We start from the raw sequence: 27,054 nt of genomic DNA on the forward strand, positions 1-27,054 counted from the left end.
GTGGAGCCTGAGGCAGGGTTTTATTATTTTTCCATCAAACAAGTGGAACTTTCCAGAGACAACGCGCAGATGGTGGGGAGAGCCCCATGGCTTCCCTGGGGCGTCTGTCCACCAGGGCCCAGTGGAGAGGAAGCAGGAGGACCCGCCCCCGGGGCAGAGCCGGGGGCAGAGTTCCTCCCCACGCCAGGCACGTCCGTCCTGCAGAGGCCGAGGCCGGCTGCACGGCTGCACGGCAGGAAGGCGGGCGGACTTGTCCCAGCAGCTCCCGGCTCCCCAGACGGTCCTTTTGTTGCCTTGTCAGGGGAGGAGCCGCCTCCGTCACGAGAGCCAGGGCAGGGGGACGAGCAGCGTCCAGACGGGGTGCGTGGCCGGCCTGGAGCGGAGGCCCTCAGCCCTCCTCCTCTCCGGGGCCAGCGGGGGCTGGGCCGCCCACGTCCAAGGAGCCCATCCATCCTTTAAACACAGAGGCCCGAAGGGAACTCACACCCTACCATTTCAAACGTGGCCCTGCAGCCAGAGCGCAGCGGCTGTCCTATAATCAAGTTGCATCCGTCCACTTTATAACCGAGGGCTGTGGGGTTTAACCACTTCAGCTTCCTCCCTATTTTTTTAGCACCTCACCCAGGTCTTCACAGACATCATCTCATTCAGTTGCCCGAGAGACAGACGGGGCTGGACGTCTTGGAAAGCAGCGGCTCCTGGAGAAATTCCCCTTTCCCTTACGTGGGGGCTGTCCCGTGGGCAAGGGCAGCCTGGCCACGAATCGTGCTCACTCGGGGCAGCCCAGGCCCAGGAGAAAGGGAGAGTCCCTGGGCCCCTCACCCAGACACCGTTCCCGAGGGAGTGGCCTCTGCTCATCCCTAAAAGCCCAGCGTTGTTGGGAATGTAATCAATAGAGTTTGCAATCAACCCAGGTCCCTGAGCGGGTTGGGACCAAGATAGCCCAGACTGAGAGGTGACTGCAAAAGGCCCCCGTTGGACCCTGCTAGGTTTGGGGCCCCGGCGGAGGTGGCCCCTTCTTGGTTTTCTCAAGACAAGACAGAAAGCTGTCCGGATGCTTTGCACAGAGCAGGCCTACTAATGCTTCCATGTAAGCGCCTGGTGACCCCACCTCTCCCGTGGCCGTGGGGTGAAGAGGCGGAAGTTTTACAGGCAGGGCTGACTTGGAAGTGTTACTGGAAGATAAAATGTCGCGGAAGTGCCTGGCCGTGAAGGCGAGCACAGGCGCACGCACGCTGGCTTCTGCCGACAGCACACTCCCCAAGGCTCGCGGAAGCACCTGCCTCCCGGACGCGCATGCCACGGGGAGACACGTGGGCTGCTCAGCAAAGCAAAGATCCACTGAGACACCCCAGGCGCTGTGTCGTCTGCTCAGGGTACCCCATCCCCTCACACCCCAGATCCTCTCAAAAGGGAAAAGAGGAGACGCTGTGAACCTTCTGACGAGGGAGCTCATTAATACCATCCTTATCCTCCCCCCTTACAGACGCGAACACTAAGGCTCAGGGAGGTTCCATGGCTTTCCCCCAACCCCAACAGCCAGAGAGTAGTGGGGGCAGCCTAGCAGTCAGGCCCCCCCCCCCCCCCGACTCACGGTTGGTGCTCTCGGGTCCCCCAGAGGATGAGGCCTGCAGGCCCAGCTTGTCCCGGCAGATTTGGGCTAATTCTCAGCAGCTGCCGACACTGCGAGCATTAACTAAGGACAAGTGTGTCTCCCCACCATTCACGCCCCAAGGAAGGGCACAGAGCAGCAGTCCCCATCTGCCCAGGTCTCCCGGTCGACAGGACACGGGGTGGGGGTGGGGGTGGGCCTGGCTGATGCTTCTGTGTGGCCACACCCAACACCGCGCGTCTACTGAAAAGGGAGACCTGGCTACCCGCAGGGCCCTTTCCTGTGCGGGATCCCATTTGACCCCCTGGACCATCCAAGTGATCCCTTCAGTTGCTTCTTTGAAGATTCTTGGGTTTCCAGACACAACCTGTTCAAACAAAACACTCCCAGGAAGGGACAGCACCTTGAACTGTTATTGGCTCACACCTCCATGGTAGTTGGCAGCGAGCTGAGAATCAGGCCCCAAGAAGCCGGAAACAGGGCTGGGAGGGTCCAGAGAGAGCAGCCTGAGGAAGGAGGCCCGCCTGGAGCTGCGAGCCCCGCCCAGCAGCCCACCTCCCGGTGCTGCAGAAAGAGGTTCCGGGCAGACCATCCCTGCTTCCCTCGCCCCCGGAGACACCAACTGGAGCCACAAAGCCAAAGGCAGAGAAGACCAGAAGGAAAAGAGAAGTGACAGGAGAGGCGAGAAGAAAAGGTGGAATAAACCGACCAGAAGAGGCTCTTCGATCTCAATTCATTTTATTCTACAAAATGCTGCTCAATTGAAAGTGGAAAAGCTAACCAAAAAAAAAAAAAAAAAAAAAGCAAAGGGAAAAAAAAAGTCTCAATATGTTCTTTCTTCCATAGCAGCAAGCTTTTCCTAACAAGCTTTCTTTAGTGCAAATACTGTAGGCTTGTATGACAGTAAAGTAACGAAACGAGAACAAAGACACCACCAGGGATGCTTCGGAGCAGAGATACTCCTCAATGTTCAAAACGATACAGAGGTCGTGGCGCTCCCCGGCCTGCCTGTTGGATCCGTTCCTGTGGGCCCGTTTCACCAACAGGGAAAAAAGACCTCAGGACGGTGCTGAGTTCCCACGGGGCTACAGGAATCTCGCACAGGCTGTTCGCCTCCGGGACCTGACGGCAGACTTTACGCCACGTCATCGACATCTCAAATACGGACGCACAAAGCTCCCCGCTTCCCACTGTACACCCAAATACATATGTACATCTCCCATCGCAGGGAAGACGCCCCGATACCCACTCTTTGTACAAAGGTGAATGTTTTCTCCCTCGACAGCAAGTAACCACAAACTAAAATAGCTGGAATAAACCTTTAATCGTACAGAGGAAACAGTCTTTAGGGGACAGGGCAGGACGTTTTGTTGTGTTCTCTCATGATGTAGACTTCTCGGGGACCACTGTCCCCAGAGGAGTGACAATCCATCTTTAAAAAAAAAACAGAACCTTTTTATACAGTTTATACAGCGCAAGTCACAAATCATTTCAGGAACAAAAAAGCATCATTAGCCTAATTTAAAAAATAAGGAAGAAAGAGAGGGAGGGAGGAACGGAGTACTTTAATGCTATCTGTTTCTATTCAGGCTTGGTACAGCACGAAGATGTAAACATTTAAAATAAATAATAAAATAAACGTCCTTTTCTTCTCCCCCTCCCCTCCCCACACCCTCCTCAAAATTTGAGCCCGCCCCTCCTGAACATGTCAGCACTGGAAAATTTAAAACCCTTGGTTGATGTCCGGCCAAAGCACTAGAAGCCTGAGGAGATGTCAAATGAGTGGTGGGGTGACTGGGTTTCCTTTTCAAAAGCTGCAGGAGGACACGGGCACACCTGGAAATGCACACACACACACACAGACACTCATATACACATGTGCGCGCACACACACACACACACACACACACCCCAACCTGTTAATAAATAGTGAGATGCTGGCTTTGAAGATGAATGCCAAAAAGACTCAACAAGCAGAAAGTAGCAAGACCCCTTTACTTACATTTTTTAAAAGCAAGTTATACATACCCTATTGGTCCACAAATTCTATAAGGACTCAGGTGACCCCTCCAACCATCTGAGGAGTACAAAGGAGCACATCACAAGGTAGAGAGAAGAAGAGATTTAGAGGTGGAAGCATATTGTAGGGGATGGGTCTTCTAGAATAAACCTCAGACTGAAGACAATCTTGCCTTGGCTTTTTGAAGAAAGACCTTCTCATCTCCAACTTTTTGTTTATCCATTTCTTGGGGGCCTTTACGAAGGCACCCCGTTCCTTAGTCTCATCTGAAAGAGGACATATTTAAAAGTGCCTAACACATAGTAGGTGCTTATTCTTTTCCTTCTTAAAGGGACCTCACAGATGTCTGGTCAGGGAGGAAATCAACCTGAACGTGAAACGGGGAGGTTGCAAGGAGCACGGCTGGTCCATCAAGGACAGGGCAGAAAAGTCCCCATGCGCGTGGAGTCGAGCCCACCTGACACGTGGAGCCAAGTGGGAGCAGAGAGGAAACCCCTTTCCCCAGAGCCCGAGGCAGGGCAGCAGCAGCCTCGGAGCCTCGGATGGCTCTTGGCTTTGAGACCCTGGATGACTGGCCAGTGGACACACCTGGCCGTTCACACAGGCAGAACAATGGTGTCTTTCTGAAAACCTCCCCAGTGAGTTCTCTGCTTAGAGCTGGCTCCAGCGATTTCCTAAGCCTCGCCTGGGACCTCCTCTCCTTCCTGTGTCAGCAGCTGTCCCCTCCACCGGCCAGGAGGGCTGCTCCCAGCGAGGCCAGCCAGGTGGCCAAGGCTGTGTTTCACACTCACTTGTCAGAGGCCTGCCCTGAGCTGTCCCAGGGCTGCCAGCTGCCTCCCTGCTGGGGACACAGGGGCAGCACAGCGGTTCCCGGCCCCAGTGCAAAGCCCCCACTGCAGCTGTTCTAGCTGGAGCCCCGGAGGAGGAAGCAGCGGGCCTGCCGTCTGGTGATTCTGGAGCACAGGGGTGCGTGTGCATGAACTCGGAGGACAAGCCGGAGGAAGCACCTGAGGACGGGCTCCCGACAGGTGCCGCAGCTGCCTTCCCCAACCCTCCCGGCCGCCTCCTAGAACACAGCGAGGGCCGGGAGGGGCTGGGGCTTTGCCTGCTGCTGGCCCCAGAGCCAACGCAGCTTGGAATCTGCAGGGAAGCCGGATTCCATCTCAGGAATGTCCAGCTTGGCCCGTGTCACAGACTGTGGCCTGCCGTGGGGTCAGTGCTGTGCAAACGAGGGCATGAAGGGGCTTTGAGAAATGAAACACCAGAAAGCAGGAGAGAGGGAGAGAGAGAGAGAGAGAGAGAGAGAGAGAGAGAGAGAGAGAGAGAGAGAGAGAGAGAAGAGCTCCCACTTGGCCACAAACACCAGTTGAGATGATGAAGCTCCTCCCAGCTGGGCACCTGTTTCTTTGCCGACTCCTGCTCCCCCTGGCCGACTGCTTCATTGATTAACCTGAAGCCGGAAACCCTCCTGCCCCTTCTAATTAGGCACACCCCTCCCTGAGCCTCTGGAAGAGGAGGGCAGCATCGCAGCCAGGGATTGTGGGAAACGGCATCTGTAAAGGATGTCCAGACAACATCCTTTTCTCTCGACATCTCCTTCCACACACGGCTTCCAGGCCCCGCGGGCTGTGCATTCTAAGCACACACCATCCCACTCTTGTGTCCGGTAGGCGACAGACATGACCCTGACCAGCACAGAGGCCCAGGTGTGTGAAGGGACAGGTGAGCTCTAAGTGCCAGTGCTCTCTCCTTTGACCCCCCACTGGGTTTGATTTAAATAACAGGAAATAGTTTACATGATCATACAACAATCTCTAGAGCTGGGGCAGGACAGCGGGGGCTCCCTCAGAGCGCCAGCCCAGCAGAGGCCCAGGAGGCTCTGAGAAAGAGGCTGGGAGGGCGGTGGCAGGGGCCACGCTGAGCTTTGCTCTTCAGGGCCAGAGGAGCTTCCCTCCCCTCCCGCTGTGGGCAGGGGGCAGCTGCATCTGGCAGTGAGAGCATCTCATCTCATCTCGCATCTCAGCAGCCCCCGGGAATGGTGCACAAGCCGTCGGACCCGAAGAGCACACTGGGGTGAGGGGGATGGGGAGTCTAAAGAGAAAGCACTTGACCCATCCAATGGCCATGGGCACTTCAGAGAGATGAGCAGCCAGGACAGGGCAAGCCAGGTACCAGGGCAGGTGTGAGGCAAACCCCACTCGGCTGGCCGCCTCCTCCCTCCCCTGCCTTCCATCCCCAGCGAAGGTTGCCTTTGAAGCTTGGGGAGGGGCCACCTGCAGCCAGCTGGGGAGGGTCCAGGCCCAAGCTCATTAAATCTCTGTGGGTGGCATCACCCTAGGAGCCAGGGTGGGGAGGGCAGAGCCGCTGGGACAAGGCGTGACGTGTGGTTCCGAGGGAGGGACACCTCCCTGGTCAGCAGAGAAGGGTCCAGGGGCAGAGAGGCGAGGCAGTAATTACAGGAGACGTCCTGCTCAAGACAGCAGGTGAAGGAAGCCGCGAGAACACCGTGTGGCTTGTTGGCACTATTCCTGGCCTGTTAATTAGGCGTTTGGCAAACACAACCTGTGCCCTGGCTGTCGCCCTCACACCCTGTCTTCTGGCCAAGCCGCTCCGCGAGAGCCGAGAGCCGTCCCCGATGGTGGGGAGCAAGGTGCTCTGAGCCTCCCGTGCCGGTGCAGCTGCTCCAGGGCCCACGCAGCGCTGCCGGGACCGCTGGAGATGGCGGTGGCGGGGAGTGTCGGGGAGGACGGTTCCGTATTGCACATTGTCCCCTCTGGACAAGTCCGCCCCAGCAGGAGAGCCACCTGCTGCCCCATCTCCAGACACGAAGTTTTAATAGTCAGACCACCCAGATGAAATGTCATGGCAAATTTGATAAAAACCAAGAGGAAGTGAAACTGACACTGGGGGGTAGAAGGGGCAAAGAGGGGGAAGGTGAAACCCACAGGCCACGGGCATGCTCGGTGGGGCAGGGCAGGGCACCATCACTCCAGAGACGTTTCGTAACCAAGGGACAGGGATGGTCCACACCAGCTTCGGGCGCTTCAGAAGCCAGGGAGCTGCCCGAGCCCACCAAGTTCTCCAAGGCGGTTCAAGAAACAGGATTCGCTTTGCAAGATGGGACGAGGGAGGAGGTTTCGTGACTTCTCAGAGATCTCACCCAGGCCGGTCCTCCAGCGCCTCGTGCCCGCGCCTCCTCGGTCCCAGAGCCAGGCAGCTCGCTGGCAGGGCCCCCTCGTGCCCTCGCAGCCCCGGAGCGCTGGAAGGTGCTGGTCCCAGCGGAGGAGGCAGCGATGAGGACCCCCGGCCGCGGGTTACAGGGCCAGCAGGGTGGGGGAGTTCAAGGAGTCTGAGGACTGGTCCCCGCTGCTACTGCTCCTGCGGTGAGCCTTGGAGCAGGACTCGGAGGGCGAGGCGGGCGACTCCTGCTCCAGGACGCTGGGGTAGGTGAAGACGAGGTTCGAGGTGCCCGGAGTGATGGCAGGCGTGGAGGTCACCACGATCGGGGTGTGCAGGGGCTCCTCCCCGTAGAAGCCCCCGGCGATGCTGATGGGCTTGATGACAGAGCGCTGGCCCTTGTCCAGCCCGGCGGAGGAGGACGAGGGGCTGTCCTCTTCCAGCGGCTCCTGCTTCACCACCACGGCGCCCCCGCCGCGCAGGGGCTGCAGCCCAGAGGCCGGGGGCGACCGGCGCTCCTCGGGGCTGATCTTGCACACGGGCCCGTGGGCCACCAGCATGAACTCCAGCTTCTCCTTCTCCTTCTGCAGCTCGGCGATCTCTTTCTGCAGGCCCGACTTCTCCTCCTCCAGCTCCTCCGTCTCCTGCGGGAGAAAGAGAGGCACATGAGGGACCGCGACCTGCCAGGGACCTGCGTGGAGCAGGCAGTTCAGATCCAGGCACCAAGGCGAACCCAGCCACGTCCTCAGAGGACCGACCATGGGAGCAGCTGGCCGGTGGGCGCCACTGCTGCCAAGTCACTGGAGGCTCAAGGATCCCTCTATTTCCAAAGCGCCAGATCGAGGAGGAGGCAGAGGGCCTGGAGGAGAGGTGAAACGACACCTGGCACGGCCACGACTGAACGCTTACGTGGTGCCAGGCACCGAGGGAAGCATTTCATAGGCCTTTTCTCATCTCATCCTCCAGCAGGTTTTTGAAGCAGGTATGATCATCGACCCATTCTGCCGGTAAGGAGCTGGGTTCAGAGAGGTGTAGTAATTTGCCTGAAGTCACAGAGCCAACAGGTAGGTAGCCCAGACTTGACCCCAATGTATCTGCCTCCAGAGCCCACAGCCTGCGGGGGCGGGGGTGAGGGGGGTGGGGGGAGTAGGGATGCACTAAACTCCAAGCAGGATGACAGTGGAGACCAGGGGTCCTCAAACTACGGCCCACGGGCCACATGCAAATACAAATATTGTATTTGTTCCCGTTTTGTTTTTTTACTTCAAAATAAGATATGTGCAGTGTGCATAGGAATTTGTTCATAGTTTTTTTTTAAACTATAGTCCGGCACTCCAACGGTCTGAGGGACAGTGAACTGGCCCCCCGTTTAAAAAGTTTGAGGACCCCTGGTGGAGACTGTCTGTGTACTGGAGCCTAGGACACGGCCTGGCTTGTGGTAGGGTCGTCACAGCCCCTCCTCCCCTTTCCGCCCTGATTTCAGAAGCCTGTGTTTCAGGACTCAGAGAACCCTGCCAGGTATTCAGGTCAGCCCCCTGCTTAGCAGATGAGGAGCCTGGCAGCCAGGCGGGCACCTGAAGATGGCAGGGACCTCAGCCCCTCCTTCCACACAAAGCCAAAGCAGCAGCAGCACACACACACACACACATACACACACATGCACACGAGGGGTAATCATGGCAGCCGAGAAGGTGTGTGTCACCAGCCTCCTCCCACTTTCCCCTTGCACGGGTTCCCGTTCAAGCACGAGGCGAACGGGCCAGAGCGTCACCGAGTGGAGTAGAGCATATTCCGGAGTGAAAAAAGTTTCCATCTGTCTCAAGGGTCTGACGAACGTCATGAGCTCTGAGAGGTTTCCTGTGGAGGATGTGGCTCAGGGGCCTGGGTGGCTGGGCTGGGGGTGGGGAGGCGGGGAGCGGGGTGTGAGGCTTCTGGGCTGGTGGTAAGGAGCGCCCAGGGTAGAGCCAGAGGGCCTGGCTCCTTGAATGGTTGGCAGCAAAGAGGGCTCTCCTGGGAGGGGAGGTCTCCCCAAGGAGTGCTGACCACTCATGGGCCCGCCTCACGGGGCAACAGAAAACCCCCCCTCACCCTCCCGACTTCCAGGAACACCTCCAGGGGGCATTAGTACAGGCATCACAGCATCCACGCAGGGCACAGGCAACACCCAAGAGCGAGGGCCCCAGGGTGGAGAGGAGCTGAAGCAGGCGAGTGGTACCGGGGAGGATTACATAAGGGGATGGGATGCGCAAGGTAACCGGTGATTTCCAAAGCCCCATCCTGGCTGGTCTCTGTAAGGACCATGGCAGGGTCTCCCTCATCTCCTCACTTAGAAACACTCTACCCAGGAGAGCCTGTCCTAGCTGTGGGTTTCCTGCACGGGGCGAACGCCCCCCCCCCCGCCCCCCCGCAGAGCAGGCTCTGAGCGAGTTGTGTGACATTGGTCAGGTCAAGCTTTGGGGCAGAGCCGTGGGCCCCCAGGTGTGGGCAACGAGGCGGCAGGGGAGAGTGACAACGAGGGCAGAATGAGGTTCCAGGCCACAGCGTCAGGCTCATAGCAGAGGTGGAGAACCTCCTGCCCATGAAGGTGTGAGAAAGCCCCAAGACAGCACCACTCCGCCGAGATGTGACCGTCTCCACAAGACCAGACAGCAGGTGCCCCCAGCCCCAATCCAGTCACCTCTGCGAGCTGGGCCACTCCTGCTGGCAGTAGGCATGGGGGTGGCTGGGAACTTGGGAGGCAGCCCTGGAGAGGGCAGGTCTAGGCCTGCCTTGGCTCCCGGGGCCTGGCAATGCCCACACAGTCTGCCATCCGTCACCCGGGAGCCCAGCAGGCCTGAGGGCAGGGGACACTCAGACACCGAGTGAGAAAGGGCACCAGGCCCACTGAGCGGTCCAGCTCTTCTCTCTCGGGCCCAGGCTGGTGCCAAAGGCCAGCTCCCTCCTTCCCTCTCCCTTCAACCAGGCCAGTGCTACCCGACATGCACCAAGGAAGGAACGTGCATCGCCACGAACCCATCTGTAGGCCACTAGTGGCAGGAGAAGGTGGCAGGCCAGGAGCCTGGGGCCCCCCGCAGCCCACCCGGAGGCACCCCCGCCTCCCCCCGCAGATTCCTCACCGCCTGCAGCTTCTCCGTCAGCTCCCGACGGCGGTTCCGGCACTTGGCAGCGGCAAGCTTGTTCCTTTCCCTCCGGATTCGACGCTTCTCCTCCTCTTCAGGGGACAGCTAGAGGCCAAGGCAGAGGGTCCTGGTTAGGTTCAGGGATGGTGCCCCAGCTTTTTGGGTTTTTTAGCTGCATTTTAAGTAGGGCGGGAAGCCCCTCTGGAACTGGGGAGGGAGGGAGGCAAGAGGAGCTCGGCCAGGCTCAGAGGACACTGAGGGCTGAGCCCACCCCACAGGTGACGCCCACGTGCACAAGGAGGACAGCGCTGCCACGGGTCAGGGACGTGGCCCAGGCGTGACGGCAGCAGCATCTGTCATGTCAGCGCCGAGGCTGTGCCAAGGGCAGCGAGAGAGAGATGGGCTGCCTCCCCCAGGGAGTCCCCTCGTGCCAGCCAGGCCCGGCCCCACCCGCGACGGCAGCTTCTCCCAAACCTGGGCTAATTACACTCCCATCCCTGCCTGCTCTGCAAGCCTCATTATCCCCATTTGGCTAAGTGGCTGGGCCCCGAGTAAGAACCACCCTGCAGGTGGAGGTGGGGAGATGGTCTGTTGCCAGAGGGAGGGTCAAGGATGCCACCCCACTCCCGACCTCCTCTGCCAGCGGCTCTCAGTTCCACCCGAGACCCAGTGGCCGCCTGGCACACACCTTGAGGCAGGCCAGGATGGGCCAAAGGAGGAGAAGCCCTCAGGCACCTCAACTCCCGCTGCCCACCACATCCGCTCACTCAGCAAACGAGCACCTTCTAGGCGCCAGGCACGGTTTGAGGGGTTCGGGGTTTATCCGAGGACCGAGTGAGCAAACCTCCCTGCAGAGCTCAGCCCGGCTTCTTACAACGAGGCTGGTGAGGGGCCGTGCCTCATGCCACAGGGCAAGACCTCTGCTCTGCTCGGCAGTGCTGACACAGCCCATCCAGGGCTCTGGCCCAACGCCCCGCAGACGGAGGTGACACCGGACATGGCTGCGGGCCAAGGCAGAGGGCAGTTCCAAAGGAAAGACCATCCCGTGCGGTTATCCAACACGGACGGCACACCCATGTGCCAAGCGCTGTCCTGGGGCTTAGAAGACTCTGAGGGGCTAGGACCTAGGTCTCACACCCTAGGGGCACTTGGGCAAGAAAGCCAAAGCCACTCTTGGAGGGGAGGAGAGACGCTGCCCGCTGAGGGATGCTCCAGGCCACCCTGGGAGCGGGGGGCAGGCCCCTGGCTGGGCCCACGCGGAGTCCCTGGGACGCTCCCTGAGCCTCAGCTCGGTTGCTGTGCCGTGCCGGCCGGAACAGCAAAGCAGGGCATAGCCGCAGAGGACACACCCATCCCTGTTGACACTGAGGTGACCCCGTGGCCCCACGCTGCCCGAGCCCTGTATCCAAATTCTCCAAACACTGGCATGAAAATGTGCCAGCTATTGCTCAGGCACAGACAAGCTCATCACACCTGCTCAGCTTTCAAATCCTTCCCCCAGCAGGCTCCATACAGGGCCCAGAGGGAAGTGGACGCCTCCGGGGCCGGGGAGACCGCCAGGGCCTCCCAGCAGTCAGTCCCTGCCTCCCGGGGCTCCGCTGGACCGAGCGCCCACCCATCTGTGTCTGCCCTGGGACCCCTTCACTCCCAGGATGTCAGACCACACTCCTCCACCTCCTCCGCCGCTCCCACCTGCGGGGTGAAGACCCAGGCCAGCTCCTCTCTCTCCAGCTCCTCCCTCGCTGTGTGTCTCAGCCCCGGCAGCGGCCGCCAGGTGCGATGCACCGAGCAGTCCGGCAGGTAGCATCCCTAGGAGTCGTCAGGCCCCTTCCAAAACCTGATCCCACGGCCAAGTCCCACCTCCAGGTCCCTCAAGTCCCGGCCTCAGCCCCAGAGAGCCACGGGCTCCACATCCTCTCTTCTGAGAGGTATCAGGCTGGCGGGGAGCAGAACCCAGCAACGGCCTTTCTGTGTGGCCTGGGACGAATCACCGCACCTTCTGAGCCTCAGGCCTCCCATCTGTAAAATGGGATCAGCAGGACCTGCCCTGCCTTCCACAAATTGTCTGTGATGATCAGATGAGATGCAGCCTGTGAATCCTCTAACTAGAAAGCGCTAGGAAGGAGATGCGATCCCAAGGTCTCCTCTCTCGTGCTTTTTCTGAGTCCCAGAAGAGTCCAAGTGGACCGGACACCCTGCTCCATGCGGGGCCAGCCGCCTGGCTGAGGTCATGAGGCCACTGTGCCTGAATACTTGCTGCTCCTCAACGTGTCTCAACCTGAGCCCACAGTTACCAAGAGAGCCTGGTGGCCCTGCTGCAGTCCTGGGCTCAGGCTCCCCGTGAGGATCTGCTAGCCCCTCCCCCACACGGATGGACGGCGGGGACGGTCCACTTGGGCCTCCCTTCCCCTTGGCTGCTTCAGGACAACTTTCGGCCTCCCCATTGGCCTAGAAGTCTCTTTCCTATCTGGTACGGTCTGGGGCGGGCAACTTGTGGGAGCTGTGGGCATGGGAAGTGTTCAGGGGTGGTGACATCAACATGGTTACCGCTTGAGTGTGTCAGCACTACCGTGTACCCACCCACAAGCCACACACACCCTCCCCTCCCTGTCACCTCAGTCACCACCCCTGGGCTCAGAGGGAGCCATGGGCAGGCTGGAGGAGGGCAGGAAGGCACCAGGCTGGCTCCTGTAGCAGGCCCCTCCCCTGGGGGAGGTCAGGAAGGCAGAAGCAAGCTTCAGGGAAAAGACCCTAGGGCTAGGAACCAGAGAGCCAAGGTGGAGGATGCTACCGCCTGGCTTCGCCCAGGCTTCCTCCAAGCTGCCGGATGATTGTCTGAACTCCTAATTGACAATGACATGAAATAAAGTGCTCCTGGCTCTCTCCCTCCCTCTCAAAAAAGGAAGGAAATTTTCCAGACAGATTGTCTTAGGGCACGCCTAGATGGTGCAGTGGGAAAACCACAGGGCTGGAGGTCAAGGGAGGTGGATTCCAGTCCTGGCTCTGCACTAACTTTCTGTGTGACCCTGGCCAAGGCCCTTTTCCTTCCTGGGCCTCAGTTTCCCCATCTGTAAAATGGGTGCAGAGGCAACATTTTTTTTTTACAAAGCTGGTCTCCAAAATCCCTTCCAGATATAAGCCTCCAAATCTGGTGTGAGCTCAACCCAGAAAAGGATGAAGAGTGTTCAGTGCATCTCGCTTTGTTGTTCTCCTGGCCCCAAACAGTCCCTCTCACAAGCCTGGCTGTCTCTCAGGAGTCGCACACAGGGAGAATCCAGCTCCCCAGTGACTGCAGAGCATGGCACCGTGGGATCCCTGAAGGAAGCAGGCTTATAAAAGACATGAGGATCACTGCTACTGCAATATCCACTACTGCAGCTATGGAAGCAATGGTGAGGGGAATCCTGGCTACTTGCCCCCCCATTCACCCCAGCAGAAGCCCAATAGCATCTATGAGCTGTATCGCTTACAGCATCTCTTACGCACCCCTCCCTTGCCACCCTGCATGGTCCTGCTGCGAACAGAACAAGCCAGCACGCAGTGGATACAGGGCCCCTGCAGAAGCTTCCGGCTCCGTGGAGAGAGACCCTTGTAATTCCAGGTATCCTGGGGACGGCCGGCCCTGGGTCACGATTACCCAGAGGACCGGGTTTAAAGGTCCTTGTACCGGAACACTGTGGAGCAGAGGACCCATGCTGTCGTCGGAGGGGTTCTCCAGGTCAACACTTGATTTGAAAAAGGGATTCCCCTCCTACAGCATGTGCCCTTTCCTGGACTCCTGGTGACAAGGCCCTGCAGATCACTGCACAGGGAGCCCCGGGCACTGGTTCTAGTCCAGGCTCCTCTCGCATTGCCGAGTGGCCCCAGGCAGGGATGTCTGAGCTTTGGTCCAGTCATCTGTGAAGGGGCACAGATGGGGCACTTGGACAGCTCATACCCTCCTTCCTGGAATTACGCATGATTCTGTGGGCTCTTTCTGGAATCAGGGGGCCTGGGCTGCCTGGCTCCGTGTTGATGCACCCAGGGGCCTTCTGGTGGATGCTGCCTTGAGGGCAGAGGCCCCACCATTTTCTGGTCCCTCCCAGCCAGCCAATTCCTCCCAGCTGAGCCCCTTGAGAAAAACAAGGCTGACGCCTGACCTCCCACCCTCACCCCAGGTCAGCTGAAGCAGCTGGGCAGGACCCCCGTCCAGCCCCCTGGAACACTCATCCCAGGCGCTCACCCTGCTTCACTGGAGGCCAAGGACACCTTAGTGGAACGAAGTAAAGTACTGTGGGCGGAACCGGCCTAGAGTGCGACCCTTTGGGTCTGCTGGGCCGCTTGTCTGCACCAGATACTGGGAGATGGTGAAGGGCTAATCCCAGAAAGCTGGCCAGGGCTCGCTGGCTGCTTGTCCTGCGGCCACGCTGCCACGGACCAAGCAGGACACTGCTGTGGGCAGGTCCTAACAGTCCTTCCCATTTGCTGACGCCTCACCACTTACAAGGTGTTTCCCACGCCTGACCGCCTTCCAGTGGCAACAAGTCTTGGCCGGCAGGTACCCTGATCCCTATCCTGCAGCCGAGGAAGCTGGGACAGGGCTTCTAAGGGACATGGGAGGCGACAGAGCCAGACCTGACCTCAGGCCTCCACCCCTGCCTCCAAGGATGGAAATCACGTGCTCCTGGCCCCTCGTTTTCTCTCTTCCCAGTGACCCCAGAACACTGACCCTGCTCCCCACCAGGCTGCAAAAGCCACCGATGTGGCCTTTCTGTGCAGATCCGAGCTGTACCTGCTCATCTCTCCTCCTGCGGCCCACGGTGGTGCCGATGGTCTTGATCACGCCGGGTCTCTGGAGGGCCATGTGCCCAGGGACGGAGGCCAGGCCCGGCAGGGGGCTGTAGGGGTGCGAGCGGGGGTACGGGTTGGACATGGAGGTGATCACTGTGGGCTGCACCATCCACTGCAGGTCCTGGCTGGTCGTGATGGCGTTGATGGTGGGGATGAAGGCGCTGCCGGAGCCAGGCATATCGACCCGGAATTTCTGAAATGAGAAAAACAGGACTGAGCCGAGAAGTGCTGAGCAGAACAGGACACGCAGAGACAAGAGGCAAAAGCCAGCTGAAAGCAGGGTCAATGCTTGGGGGACCAAGGACACGGGTGGGCTTCCCTGGACAAATCCCGCACATCCAAGCATCAGGGGAATCCTAACTATTCCTGGGGCCCCGTGTCAGACCGGCTCCCTGAATGAAGTCCCGGGGCCCCTCAGTGAGAATGTCGTCATATCCCAAGTGACTTCTAGCACAGATGTGGTCCTAGCCGCTCACACTCAGCAGGCCCTCTCTGGGTCCCTCCAGGCCAGCTATGTGCACATCTGCAGGAGGGCTGGCCTCCCACCTGAGCCTTCTGAGGCCCCGGGTCACCTGCCAACTATTCGCAGGGTCAGGAAGCCTGTTGTGCCTGCTTTCGTCACTTTCCAAGCAGGATCGGAATGGAGCTGTGACCCCACCATCAGGGTGAGGTCAGGGCCATGAAAAGGTGTCCTCCCGCCCATGAGATTGAAAGTGGTAACATGAGCTGCCAGAGCCCCCCCCCCCCCCACTGCCCCTGACCTCCACCTTGCCCTTCCCCCCTCTTGCTTGGGACAGACATGCTGTGTCTCTCCTGTCTGCACATCTGTCTACCTGTGTTCAGCCATGCATCTGGGGGACACTGGAGCTGCCAGCTTAGACTTTTCTCTCTCTCTCGTAATTCACGCCCAGGCCACGCTGCAGCGCCCTCTGAACACGCTGGGGGAGGCATTCTCCTTAAAGTTACGGTGACGACAGAGAACAAAAGCTAAACTGGGCCATGCTCCCCGGAAGCTGGGTTTGACCTTTCCTCGGAGCAGCTACTAGAAAGTGAGAGAAGGAGGGAGAAAGGAAGGGACACCCCCCTCCCACAACACACAGCTTTCGGGGAAGAGCTCCCCGAACAGAACCCTCATCCTCAGAAGTTTCCTGTTTCTACAAAAAGAGCCTGCAAATCCTTTCTCCCCGACTCTGGTGGGTCAGAGGACGACAGCAGTAGCAGCACGCACGGAGCACGCACTCAGTGACAGGCATGGTGGTGTCGTACCTCGATTACTCACCCATTCTCCCCCCCAGGGAAGCACTACCACGATCGCCATTTCAGAGGCAGAAAGGGAGGCTAAAGAGATTGCCTCCTCCCAGGCCACGCTGCTAATGAAGCCAGGTCACCTGACAAGGAGGCCAGAGTTCTCACACAAAATACAGCCCAGGTGCTGGACCCCCCCACTGCCCTGACAGAGCATCAGGTCATCTCTGCCGAGTTCCCCGCAGACCTCGCCTCTCACCCAGGAGGCCCCGCAGCTCTGAGACCTCCGATGAAATCCCGCTGTCATTATGCCATCATCGGCATGGGCACGACAGCACCTCCCCGCACTCGGGCCCAATCACACCAACCAGGACCAGCGGCATCAGCAGCAATGGCCGCTGCCCCCACCACTGTCTCTGCCGCTGGTGTTGACACCTGGGTTCCTGTTGTGTAAAGGAAGGGGAGCTTAGAGCACCCCACTGGACCTGAGGGAGCTGAGAACCATTCCTGGCTCGATCCCCTTCCAACGGCCTGACCCTAGTCCGGGTGGCAGCATGCACTGCCTCACCTCCCGGACGGCCCCAGGCCAAAAGCATTCAATGAAGAGAGGGACCCAGCACAAGGGATTCTGGGATTCCATGAACCATGCCACCCACTGCAATAAATTCAGGGATTGTGTGGTGCTTCCAGTGCAATGGATTCTGGGATTCCGTGAGGAGAGCTGCCCAGTGCAAGGGATTCTGTGTTGCCTCAGAAGGCAGACAACTGGGCTTTTTATCAGGAGCTGACTGCAAAGAAGGTGTATATGGGTGTGCGTGTGCGTGTGCGTGTGCGTGTGTGTGTGTGTATGGTGTGAGGGAGGGAAGGGTGCAGTGAACAAGGAAGGATTCCATGGGGAAACGATCTTTAGGAAGAAAACAGACAACCAGGGCGAGGCTTTGAGGAGACAGAGCACTGAGAGTGTGCAGAAGCACTGGGCCCAGACGGCTGTTTCTCAGGCTGCGAGGGGAGGGGTGCCGCCGGCAGGGAGTCAGCACTGCACTTGGAGTCGTCGTGAGGCCTGGATTTGAGGCCTTGGCAAATCTGAGGACTCAGTTTCCCTGCCTAAGTGGGAATGCTAACACCACACGCCCTGCCCTGTGCCGAGGGTTAAATTAGTAGCTACTTGTAATCACAGGCTATGAAAGCACGCGCATGGTTCTCAGCCCCGGCTGCACATTAGAAGTCTGAGGAGCTTTTTCAAAACACCAAGGCTGGAGCCAGCCTCGCCATTAGCGTTCGAAAATAACTGGTTTGGGGTGGGGTTCTGATAAGGTATTTTTAAAAACCACCTGGGGAGATTCTAATGTGCAGCCAGGGTTGAGAAATGCTGCAAACAGATGGGAGGCGGCATCGCCACTGCTGTCACCACCACCATCACGTTATCATCGTCGTCGTCGGGCGCTCTGCACGGGTGGCTCCGGGGAGAACTGCCAGCGCCCCACTCCTGGGGAGCACCCAACATTTCACTCCATTTCTCTCCCAAGTCAGGGCGGTGGTTCTGAAGGACCCCTGAGGCATCCAGGGTTTAATGCGGCCTTGACCTCCATCTACGGGGTGAGGTGGGGAACTGTCCGCTTTCCTTTCCAGAAAGCACCCAAGAAATTCACTCCTCATTCCAAGCACCCAAAGAGCCCCCATTCCAGTCCAGGGGGAGCAGAAAATCGGAAGCAAAGCTTGGACACTAGGATCCCTTAGGAGAAGGTGGAGGATTCAGGCCCTCGCAGGGCTGGCTCCATGGCAGGGAATGTGCTCCCGGCCCCCAGCCAGATTCCTTGCAGCGATGGCTTGGTCTAGACAAAACAAGGCAGCAATAAAAGCAAGACAGAGGTAATGACTGCCTCTAAATGCAGGTACACCTTGTTTGAGAGGGAGCTAAAGCCATCTGGATAACACCCTGGCTGTAAGCACCGTCCCATCCCCAGAGGGGACTGGGGCTGATAAAGAAGGCTTTGTCTCCCAGAGGAGCCTCTGCGAGACACACACAAGTTTAAGAGAGATCTGGCAGATGTCTTGTCTCACCTCTGAAGGTGTTATTCAGAGGAGAGGTGAGGCGAGGAGTTTGTGGTCGGGGCCTGGCATTCCTCTATGCCAACAGGCCCAAGATAAATTGCTGGGGTTAAAGCGTGGTTCTCTAAGACCGGGTTACACTGAACAGAAACTAAGATGAGGTTCCCAATTGCGGGCATTAGGGTAGTTGGATTCCTTCTGCAGCACCAGGTGTGTGCTGGGCATGGGGGGCTAGAGGAGGTGACCCGGGACCTCACTTGGCTCCTCTGGGGTCCCCCAGCTCCCCCGGAAGCTCCACGTCTAAGGACAGGTTCAAAGATGCTAGATGTCTGTGTGGCACTCCAACCTGGCAAACCCTCCAAGTGCTGTAGTTAATTGTGCCATCCTGTCGATGGCTGGGTGGGCAAGAATGCCCATAAAAGGACAGACTGGCCCCCGCTGACCTCTGAGAGGAGCGTTTGGCTAACGTTCGCTGTAAACGGCCGGGTAGTAAATACTTCAGGCTTTGTGGGCCGCACCGTCTCTGTCGCAACTACTCAAGTCTGCCATTGCAGCGGGAAAGCAGCCACAGACAATATGTAAACAAACAGGCGGGCCTGGGCTCCATGGAACCTTCCTTATAAAAACACTGGGGCCATAGTTTGGTGCCCCCTGTTCTGGAGGGACATTTTCATCTCCTGTGCTCAGGTTTGGGGGAAAAGGACAAAGAGAGGAAAGGAGAAAGCAAAACATCAGACCCGAGGGCTCCCTCTAACCCAGCGGGTCGCAGGGACGGGCTCTGACCCCGCAGCCCGCATCTCCAGGCCCCGAGCTGCAGCCCGAGCCCTCACCGGCCTTGCGGCGGGTCCCTGGGCACCAGGACCTCTGTTACTCCGCAGCACAGGGACGTGAGGGTGCTATGGGCTGCCAAGTATGCGTGTCCTCCTCCCCCTGCCCGAGAGACAGCCCCGAACACAGGGTGCCTATGGCCGCCGCAGCGTCATCAGATCAGAGAGGTGTCCGCAGCCCAGCAGTGGCTGCTTTTGGAAAAGGACCTTCCTGAACTTTACACAACAGCCTTGGATGCAGAAATGAGGGTACAGCCACGGCCTTCTACAGAAGGTCTTGGAACAAGGGTGTGGGCTCCTGTTCCCTGCAGACACGGATGGGCCGGGGCTCATCCCAGCCACTGCTGAGCGGGGCAGAAATGGCGCCGAGATGGCAGTTGGGGCTGGCATTCTTGGCCCACCCCCTTGCCCGGACATTTCTCCATCAAACTGATTCAGACTGAGCCACCAAGCGCTCAAGCCATGAACCCCATGAACGCCTGTGACCTGTCTCCACAGCCAGGTAGGTATGGCTCTTAAGAATACCTCCCCCGCCCTTTCTTTTAGATTCCCAGCACAGGAAAAGGAAAAGTCCCACATCCCGGGAGTCTGGCTCAGGGAAAGAAGAGAGGGTAAGTGCGAATGTTCCCTCTTAACCCAGAATCCCCCCGGTGAGGCGCAGTTTGATTCAGATGTTCTATATTTTTATTGAACTCGGGGAGCCCTCCAGAGCCTTCTCTATGGGACTCAGCCCATGTTCACAGATCAACACGGAACGTTGCCCTGACTTTTCACTCCCCCCGGAGCAGCCACGTAGGCCACAGTGGAAATGGCTGCTAATAACTCATGGTTTCCCCAGACTCTACGGCATACAAGCACGATGGCGGGTAGCCTGCCTCCTCTCCACGCCTCCTGTTCCCAGGTTAGAGAAGCACGCTGCCCTTCTCTGCCTGCCTGCCTGCCAGGATGGAGAAAATCAGGGGAGAAAGGCCAAAGCACGAACAGAAGGAAGTGGCTGATGCAGACTTACTCCCGCGGGTTCCCACTTCTTTCCTCCCAGGGCCACTTCGGCCAGAAACCCCACTCCAAAACACAGGGAATTTTCTCCACTATTCTGTGGACCCCTTTTGTACCGCCACCAACCCTCAGACACATCTTCTCAATGGGAAGGCCATGCCACCTCCCCTACAACCACAGCGGCGTGAGCACGGCCAAGTCACTGCCACGTGACAGGATGAGCCAGTGCTGGGCAAGAGAACCCCAATAGCTTCTCTCTCTAGCCCAGTGGGTTGAAGAGGGATAGAGTTACTAGGTGGGGGCTGGAAGAGATATATTTGCCTCAATCAGGGCAGCTGTCACCATTTTGAAATGATGTGGCCACCGAAAGATACCATATACAACACGAATAATACAAATCCACCAAGTAATGATGCAGCCTTTTTCTTTCTTTCAACAAGTAGGCCAGAGAGTTCGTTTCCTGAATTCTCAAAGCCAGTATTTTTATTCCTGTTCAACAGAGAGGAAAAATACCCCCTGAGGGATAGATGGCCAAGGTGCCTGCTTTGGGGTGCCCTGTCCTGGCAACCGCTCTCCCAGGCAACCTCCAGACCTGAGACCAACAGGACTCGGGGTCACACTCCGCTGGGGACCCAACCGGGCTACCCAGACCTTACACGTCAGATGTGATTCCTTAGATGTCAAATCTCTTGATCATTTCCAAATATCAAACTTACCTCAAAGGACAGAGATTTGTTAGCAGGAAGGAACTTGCTGAAGGCAATTCCAAAAGAGGGGTGTGGTAAGACCTTTCTGAGTCTGACTTGACTAAGCCCCCACATTTGCATATGTGTGTCGTCTCCTCCAGGAGCAATTACGAAGGGACAACAGTGATTTGGATGGCTAAGCTCTGGTGTGCTGGTCTTAAGATAGAAAAGAAAAAAGATAACGCGGCTCCTAACTTTACACTCACCTAGAAAAAGAAGGCAGGCAGAGATAAAGGAATGGAAATGCACGCAGGGGGCTGGAAAGAAAAATTTAACTGCCACTCAGATAATACTTGACTGCTGCTTCACCCCACTCACTTGGATGAAAAAGTGACGCTGATTTCCACCATCAAGAATCAGTGGAACAGACAAATTCCTGGGGTAACATTTTGTTTGATCCTAATCTATGACGTCTGTAAGATCAAGGCCAAAAAAAAAAAAAAAAAAAAAAAACAAGGCAGCAGACCCTTCATATATACCTCCCTCCTTCCCCGCAATTCTGAAGACCATCCCCCACCCAAACAATGCCATCTCCTAACACAACACATCAAGGAAACAAGCCTGCGGAATGTGCAGCCACTGTGCTGACTCCCTAACCAAGAGACAGACATGGGGAAAGGAAAAAAAGCACTTCTTTTCAACAAGGTTTTATTTAGAACAAAAGAAATTTTTTTTTTTTTAAAAAACCGCATCTCAAAGTCAAGCAGTTCCCAGTTAACTGCTGTTAAGTGTATGCCATTTATTTGTCCTGAACTAAAAAGAAAAAAAAATCCTAAGAATTTCAAAAACTCACCAAGTTAACTCTCTGGAGCTGGAAAAATACATTCCCCAGATGGTTCTTCTAAGCATGTCCCGTAGGGGGCACTAGAGAGGCACGATTAGGGCTGACTTGGGAATCACAGTCATTTCTGGTAAAAGTTCTTTGATGTGAGGAATGTCCCAGCCTGGTACAGTTGGCAACAGTTCACTCCGGGAAATTTTGTGTGTGTGTCTGTCTCCTGGGAAAGGGTGGTTGCTGCAGACGAGAGGTAGTCTGGGATTCCTTGATTCCGAAAAAGAACTGTCCCCCTTGATTTATTTTCACAAGTTATCTAAGGGGCAGACAAATGGCAGCCTTGGAAAAGGTCTAGGTCTTGTTTTTGTTTTGGTTTTATTTTTTTCATTAAAAGGGGACCCAGCTGATGAAAACAAGTTATGAAATGACCTGTGTTTGTGTAACCGGCGGGATTGCGTAATACTCAGGCCCTGAAACCGTAATAGTGGAGCAGCCAGGCAGGGCATTTATCTGGGAGGTGTTTTCCTAGGAAAGTCAGGAGAGAGAGAGAGAGAGAGAGAGAGAGAGAGAGAGAGAGAGAGAGAGAGAGAGAGAGAACACAACAACAACACAAAGAAAAAGCCAGGAGGGGGAGATGTGTGCAATGATCACCAACAGAACAAAATCACCAATGACCAACCTCGGAGATTAAAACTATAACTGGGACAGGAAATATTTCTCATGCTTCGAGTTCCTGCCATGTACAAGAACAGAGGTTTCAACAAAAAGTTATCTCCCCACTCCCCCACCACCCCGCACCCCCTCCCCTCACCCCCCCCAGTCACTGGGACTCATGACCGTGTTAAGATCAAGCTTTAGGAAGCTGGAGAGGAGAGGAAAGTTCTGGGTTGAGTAAACAGCAACAAACATCAGGAATATTAGACCCCACAAACAAAGAGATCAGGAAAAAATAATGTTCACTTGCCCAAGGGAAAACCAGAGAACAGTGGTTTACAGGGATTGGTCCATTGAGACGCCACAGAGGAGGACGGCCCGTCTCTAACTGCCGGCAGTCTCCCCGTAAAGGAAGCTGAGAGAAATAAAGTGATTATAGGTTTTATCTGGTGTGTAATAAAGTTACCTTGAGATTGGGTGGGGTCATAGCACAGACTTGTTAAGTAACAAAAGCCTTTCAAAGTCAGTCCTTAGGACCATAGAACCCAAAGGTGGAGAAATGATGGAAAAATCCCCACCCCTCTCCCCCAGCCAGGAGTGGACGGGCTGAGAAACTTGTCTGAAGAGTGGCATTGCTTTGCCAATCCCTCTGCTTTGAAAGGCACCTCACTCAAGCTGCTGGGCCAAGGGCAGGCGCATATTCAAGAACCCCATGCACTAGTTATTACTAATTGCAAAATCCTCATGTGTTACAGCATGCTAGGAATTAGCCAACAGCTGCCTTTTGCTTCGGTAATGAGGCCCCATTACACTCTGCTGGACTGAGTTCTCTTCCTTCTTCCTAGCACCGGTTTCCTGTCTGATTTTCTTCCAAAACAGGGAATTGCCTCTGCTCACATCCTGGGCTCAAAGCCCTAGTGACACAGATTATTCAATCGGGGCACTGGTGTCCGGTCTGACTTCCCATCCAGGCCCCAGGGTCTGAGCAAAGCCAGGCGGCAAGACTGTCGTATTTCAACGACGACTGCCACAGCAGCAGCAGCCAAAGGACAGACAAGAAATCAAAAGATCCCTTCCTGATTCGGGGAGGAGGGGGACGTTCGGGGATTTGTTGGATCGGAGAGGGAGGGAGTGGGCATAACTGACTCCAACCCCCTGCCTAATGATGTTTGGATTCAACACAAACTACTAGCGGGGCTGGAAAGCAAACAACATCAAACACTTTTGTGATAAGATTTTAAACTCAGCCCCTTGGCGCTCATCATGAAGGGTGCGCTGACTGCACCCTCCACCCACAGACCAGGCTCTCTACAGTGGGGACTTAGAGGGGGCACTAGGGGAGGTAAGGGAAGACACAGAAATGCCATCGTGGGGACTCACCAGGTAGGGGGATCACTTTGGAACAAGGTGATTCAGATCCCAAAGAGGACCGTGTTTCCATTTTATACTCCAGCAGGGTCCTCCGGGCTGGGCTTCTAGAAGCCAAGGCCACCGCCTTACCAGGGCAACTCTTGCTGCCATCAACTTGGCTAGATCCTGACCAGCGGGCTTCAGGTTGTAGTGGCCGTTTAAGCCAGTTCCCTCACAAGTCTGGGGGTGGGGGTGGGGGGGGGCTGCTGCAGGCACCTCACCAGCACCACCACCCCACCAGCACCTTTCTGGTATTTATAGGCACACAGATCACACGCAGAATCCCTCCAGTGCAAACCAGTCCGGCTGCTTTAGAAACAAGTTGTTTTTCTGCTTCCAGAACCACCCAGGAGCCTTTTCCCCCACTTCTCTCTGTAGGCGTCCTTGTCCCAGGTACCTCCGGACCTTCAAGGCACCCCTTCTGACAGCAGTGCAGGCTCCTGCTGTGACCCTATGGATGGGCACGGGGCACACAGGGGCCACCCCGAGCCAATCCAGGCTGACCACCTCCTTCCAGACCTTCGCACCTGATTCCCAGAACAGCCAGCCTCACCCTCACTCCGGATGACTTGAAGGAGTCCACGTCTTTGAGAAATTAACTAAGGCTGGCGGAGTAGAGAGGGAGAGGCGTTCCCGTAGGAACAGGGGAGGGTACAAAGGTGTTTTTTTGTTTTGTTTTGTTTTTTTTGTCTACCAAGGAGAAAGAGGGAAAGGGGGCGTAGGATTCCTGGGAGAGGAGGTAACGAGGTGACCGGCTTGGTGCTGACGGAGCTAGTCCGGGTAAGATGTAATGTGAAGGAAATGGTTTGCCGGCTTTCAACCCACTCCTCGCTCCAGTTTTATACAGAGAAAAGTGATGGGGATGGGCAGGACAGGGCGAAAACTTAGAACTTACAGCGGTGGCCCATAGAAAATTTCTCGCCATGCCAAGACAGGGAAAAGAAAGCAAAAGAGGCAGTGGCGGCGGGCTGAGGGCATGGGGTCCGCCCGCGCCGCCAGGTGCACCCGGGCCCCGCACCTACCTGCTGGCTGCCGCCGCCGCTGGAGTAGGACTCGGCGTGCGCAGGAGAGCCGCTGCTGCCCCGGGACGAGGTGTCAAAGTTCCCGGGATAATCCTGGTACATGATCCGCGGTGGGGGCCCGAGAGGAAACAGGGTGTTTTTCTCTCCCCGCCCTGGCCGCGGCCGCGCACCGGCTGCTGCGCGCTCGCTCCCTGCGGGCTGCGCCTGGGCTGCAGTCTCCGCTCCCCGGCTTCTCCCCCACGGCGGCCGCGCGAACCGGGAGGCGGCGACACCCGGGAACAGTGGCCCCCGCGCGCCGAGCGCTGCACTTCTTTCCTGCTCGACCAGCGCCGCGGGACCCGGTCCCTCCCTCTAACAAGTCGGCGCGTCCCTCGGTCCCTCCCCTGCGCGCGCCCTCCCGCCCCCGCGCGCAGTCGGAGCCCAGCCGGGACCGCCGGTTCTATCAAAAACTGGAAATCAGAAAAGAAGGGGAGCCCGGCGAGTCACGCCAGCCGGGTCTGCGGACCCCCGATTTCGGGCAGGGCAAAAGAAGGCGAAAAGAAAGGCTGCCCTCTCGGAGAAACTTCTATTTCCTCCTTTTAGAAAAGCCACTGAAAATAAACTTCCTGTGGCCAACGCGCCGCCGGAGTTTCGGAGCGGCTCGGACACTTGATTAAGAGAAGGCAGCCCGCGACCGTCCCGTAGCCCGTGGGGTTCAAGCTGAGAGGGACGCGGCCCCGCTCCCGGTGCCGGTGCCGCGGCTCGGGCGACTGGACCTGCACCCCTTCCCGGGTGCCCGCTCCTGGACAGGCCCGCTTCGCCCGTCCGCGTCTCTCTCTCCCTCTGTCCCCGCCGAGCACCGCTCGCTCGCTCGCTCGCTCGCTGGTTCGCTCGGAGCCCCTGTGCTCTGCCCGAGATGAGTCACTACAATGGCACGAGTTCAACTCCACACTCTTTATTCTCCAGCCCCTGTACCATGTGGATTCACTCACGTCAACCTTGCTGGGAGGAGCGCGCGGGGAGGCGGGGGAAGGAGGCCCAGGAGGAGGAGGAGGAAGAGGCGCGAGAGGGGGCGGGCGCAGCGCTCCCCTCCCTGCTTGTTCTCCTGGCTGCGCTGACGCCAGCAGCACACCCAGTGCTAGGAAGGAAGGTGGTGGCGGGGGTGGGAGCGGCTGGCCCCCGCGGTTTGGGGGAGCCGAGGGGCTCTCGCCCGCGCCCGGACACCCCTCCCCGGCCCCGCGCCCTTGGTCTGTTCCATTGGCGCAGGTTGCCAAAGATGGTCATTTGCGTTAGAGGACGCGAGTGCGGGTTCCCTTGCTTTCGGGTGACGTGTAGGGACAGGGATTCCCTCTCGGGCTCCTGAGCGCGCCGCAAGCCACCCCCCGCCCCCCTCCCCGGCCTTGGGGAGGGGCGGGGGGCGGCCCCGAGAGCGGCCGCGCGGGCCTCGGCGCCGGGTTTTAGAGAATAATCACAGTTCTGAAGAGCGAGACAGGCGGTTCAGTGCGGCGCCAACGCTAGGCCGAGCGCCGGGCGCGGAGAGCCGCTCGCAGGGAGGGCGCGGCCGCGCGTGGTCGTCGGCGCCCTCTGCGGCGCCGCGGGGTGCAGCGGGCGCCCCGGGCACGCAGGGTACCACGCCGCCCTGCGGCCGGGCTGGGCGAGGCGAGGCGCCGCCGGGCGGGGCCGGCTGCCTAATTTTCCCCTCTGACTGGCGGTACACTGCTCCCTCTGCCCCCCATTAATTTCATAGGAGTAGCCTGGAAGACGAAATTAATCAAGTCAAGACATCACGACCGCCCTCTATGCCGGGCAGTTGGAACGCACCTAATAGGAGCAATCAGGCATTAAAAGCAAATTCCAGTCTGTTAGAAATTAAAACACGCGCGCGCGCGCACACACACACAACAACAACAACCAGAAAAGGAGGGAAGCCTGAGAGAAGGTGTGGGCGAACATTGTCTTCAGCTGTTTTGGAGCGAAGTTCAGGGAGCAAAGTAGTCGGACGCCTAGGTCTTCCCGCCTCGTGGAGCCGGGCGGGGCGAGGTTGGGGTAAAGCGCACAGGCCTTGGGTCCCGGAGCCAGGCTGAGCTGTGGGACTTCAGGCGAGTCCCTCAAGGTCTCTGGGCCTCAGTTTCTCCCTATAGAACGAAGGGCTGGAGGCAGGTGACCTTCCAAGGCCCTTGTCAGCTCTGGAGCTGAAACCTTTCTGCAGAGGCGGCCCGGAGGAGCACTGTGCGAGGAGTCAAGGAGCTCGGGTCTGGTCCCGGCTCTGCTTTAGCCTCAGTTTACCCAACTCTTAAGTGGCGCCATTTTTACACCCCTAGATCCTTGTGAGGACCCAAGGGGAAGATGCGTGAAGACTGTGATGCGCTGTGCACTGTAACACATCACAGTTCCGGCCCCTCAGTTTCCTTATCTGTAAAGTGGGGGTGTTGCAAGGAAAGAAAATAGAGCCGGGAACTCAAAGCCTTCCCGGGGCTCTATATAAAGCGCTGGCGTTTCCGGGACGGCTGGCGGCATCTGGCCGCCCCAATGGCCCCAAGATACGGTAATCCCAAACAATACTCGGGGTCATTGTTTACAGTTATAAAACACA

General features: G+C 57.7%; 1 protein-coding gene across 2 annotated transcripts; it reads right to left on the minus strand.

The window, feature by feature from the left end:
• Positions 1–2,917: 2,917 nt before the first annotated feature.
• FOSL2 (FOS like 2, AP-1 transcription factor subunit) lies at positions 2,918–25,435 on the minus strand. 2 transcript variants are annotated; one of them, XM_059660270.1, is made up of 5 exons: positions 24,483–25,435; positions 22,361–22,465; positions 14,700–14,951; positions 9,926–10,033; positions 2,918–7,453 (listed from the first exon to the last, which is right to left on the minus strand). In XM_059660270.1, exons 1-5 carry the CDS (start codon positions 24,582–24,584, stop codon positions 6,947–6,949), a joined length of 1,074 nt encoding a protein of 357 aa, XP_059516253.1. In that variant the 5' UTR covers positions 24,585–25,435; the 3' UTR covers positions 2,918–6,946. The 2 variants fall into 2 exon arrangements, with proteins under 2 accessions (XP_059516253.1, XP_059516254.1); XM_059660271.1 differs by lacking the exon at positions 22,361–22,465 and having other exon boundaries at positions 24,483–25,418.
• Positions 25,436–27,054: the final 1,619 nt, after the last annotated feature.

This window comes from Myotis daubentonii, chromosome 12, assembly GCF_963259705.1.
Source record: "Myotis daubentonii chromosome 12, mMyoDau2.1, whole genome shotgun sequence".
Classification (NCBI taxonomy): Eukaryota; Metazoa; Chordata; class Mammalia; order Chiroptera; family Vespertilionidae; genus Myotis; species Myotis daubentonii.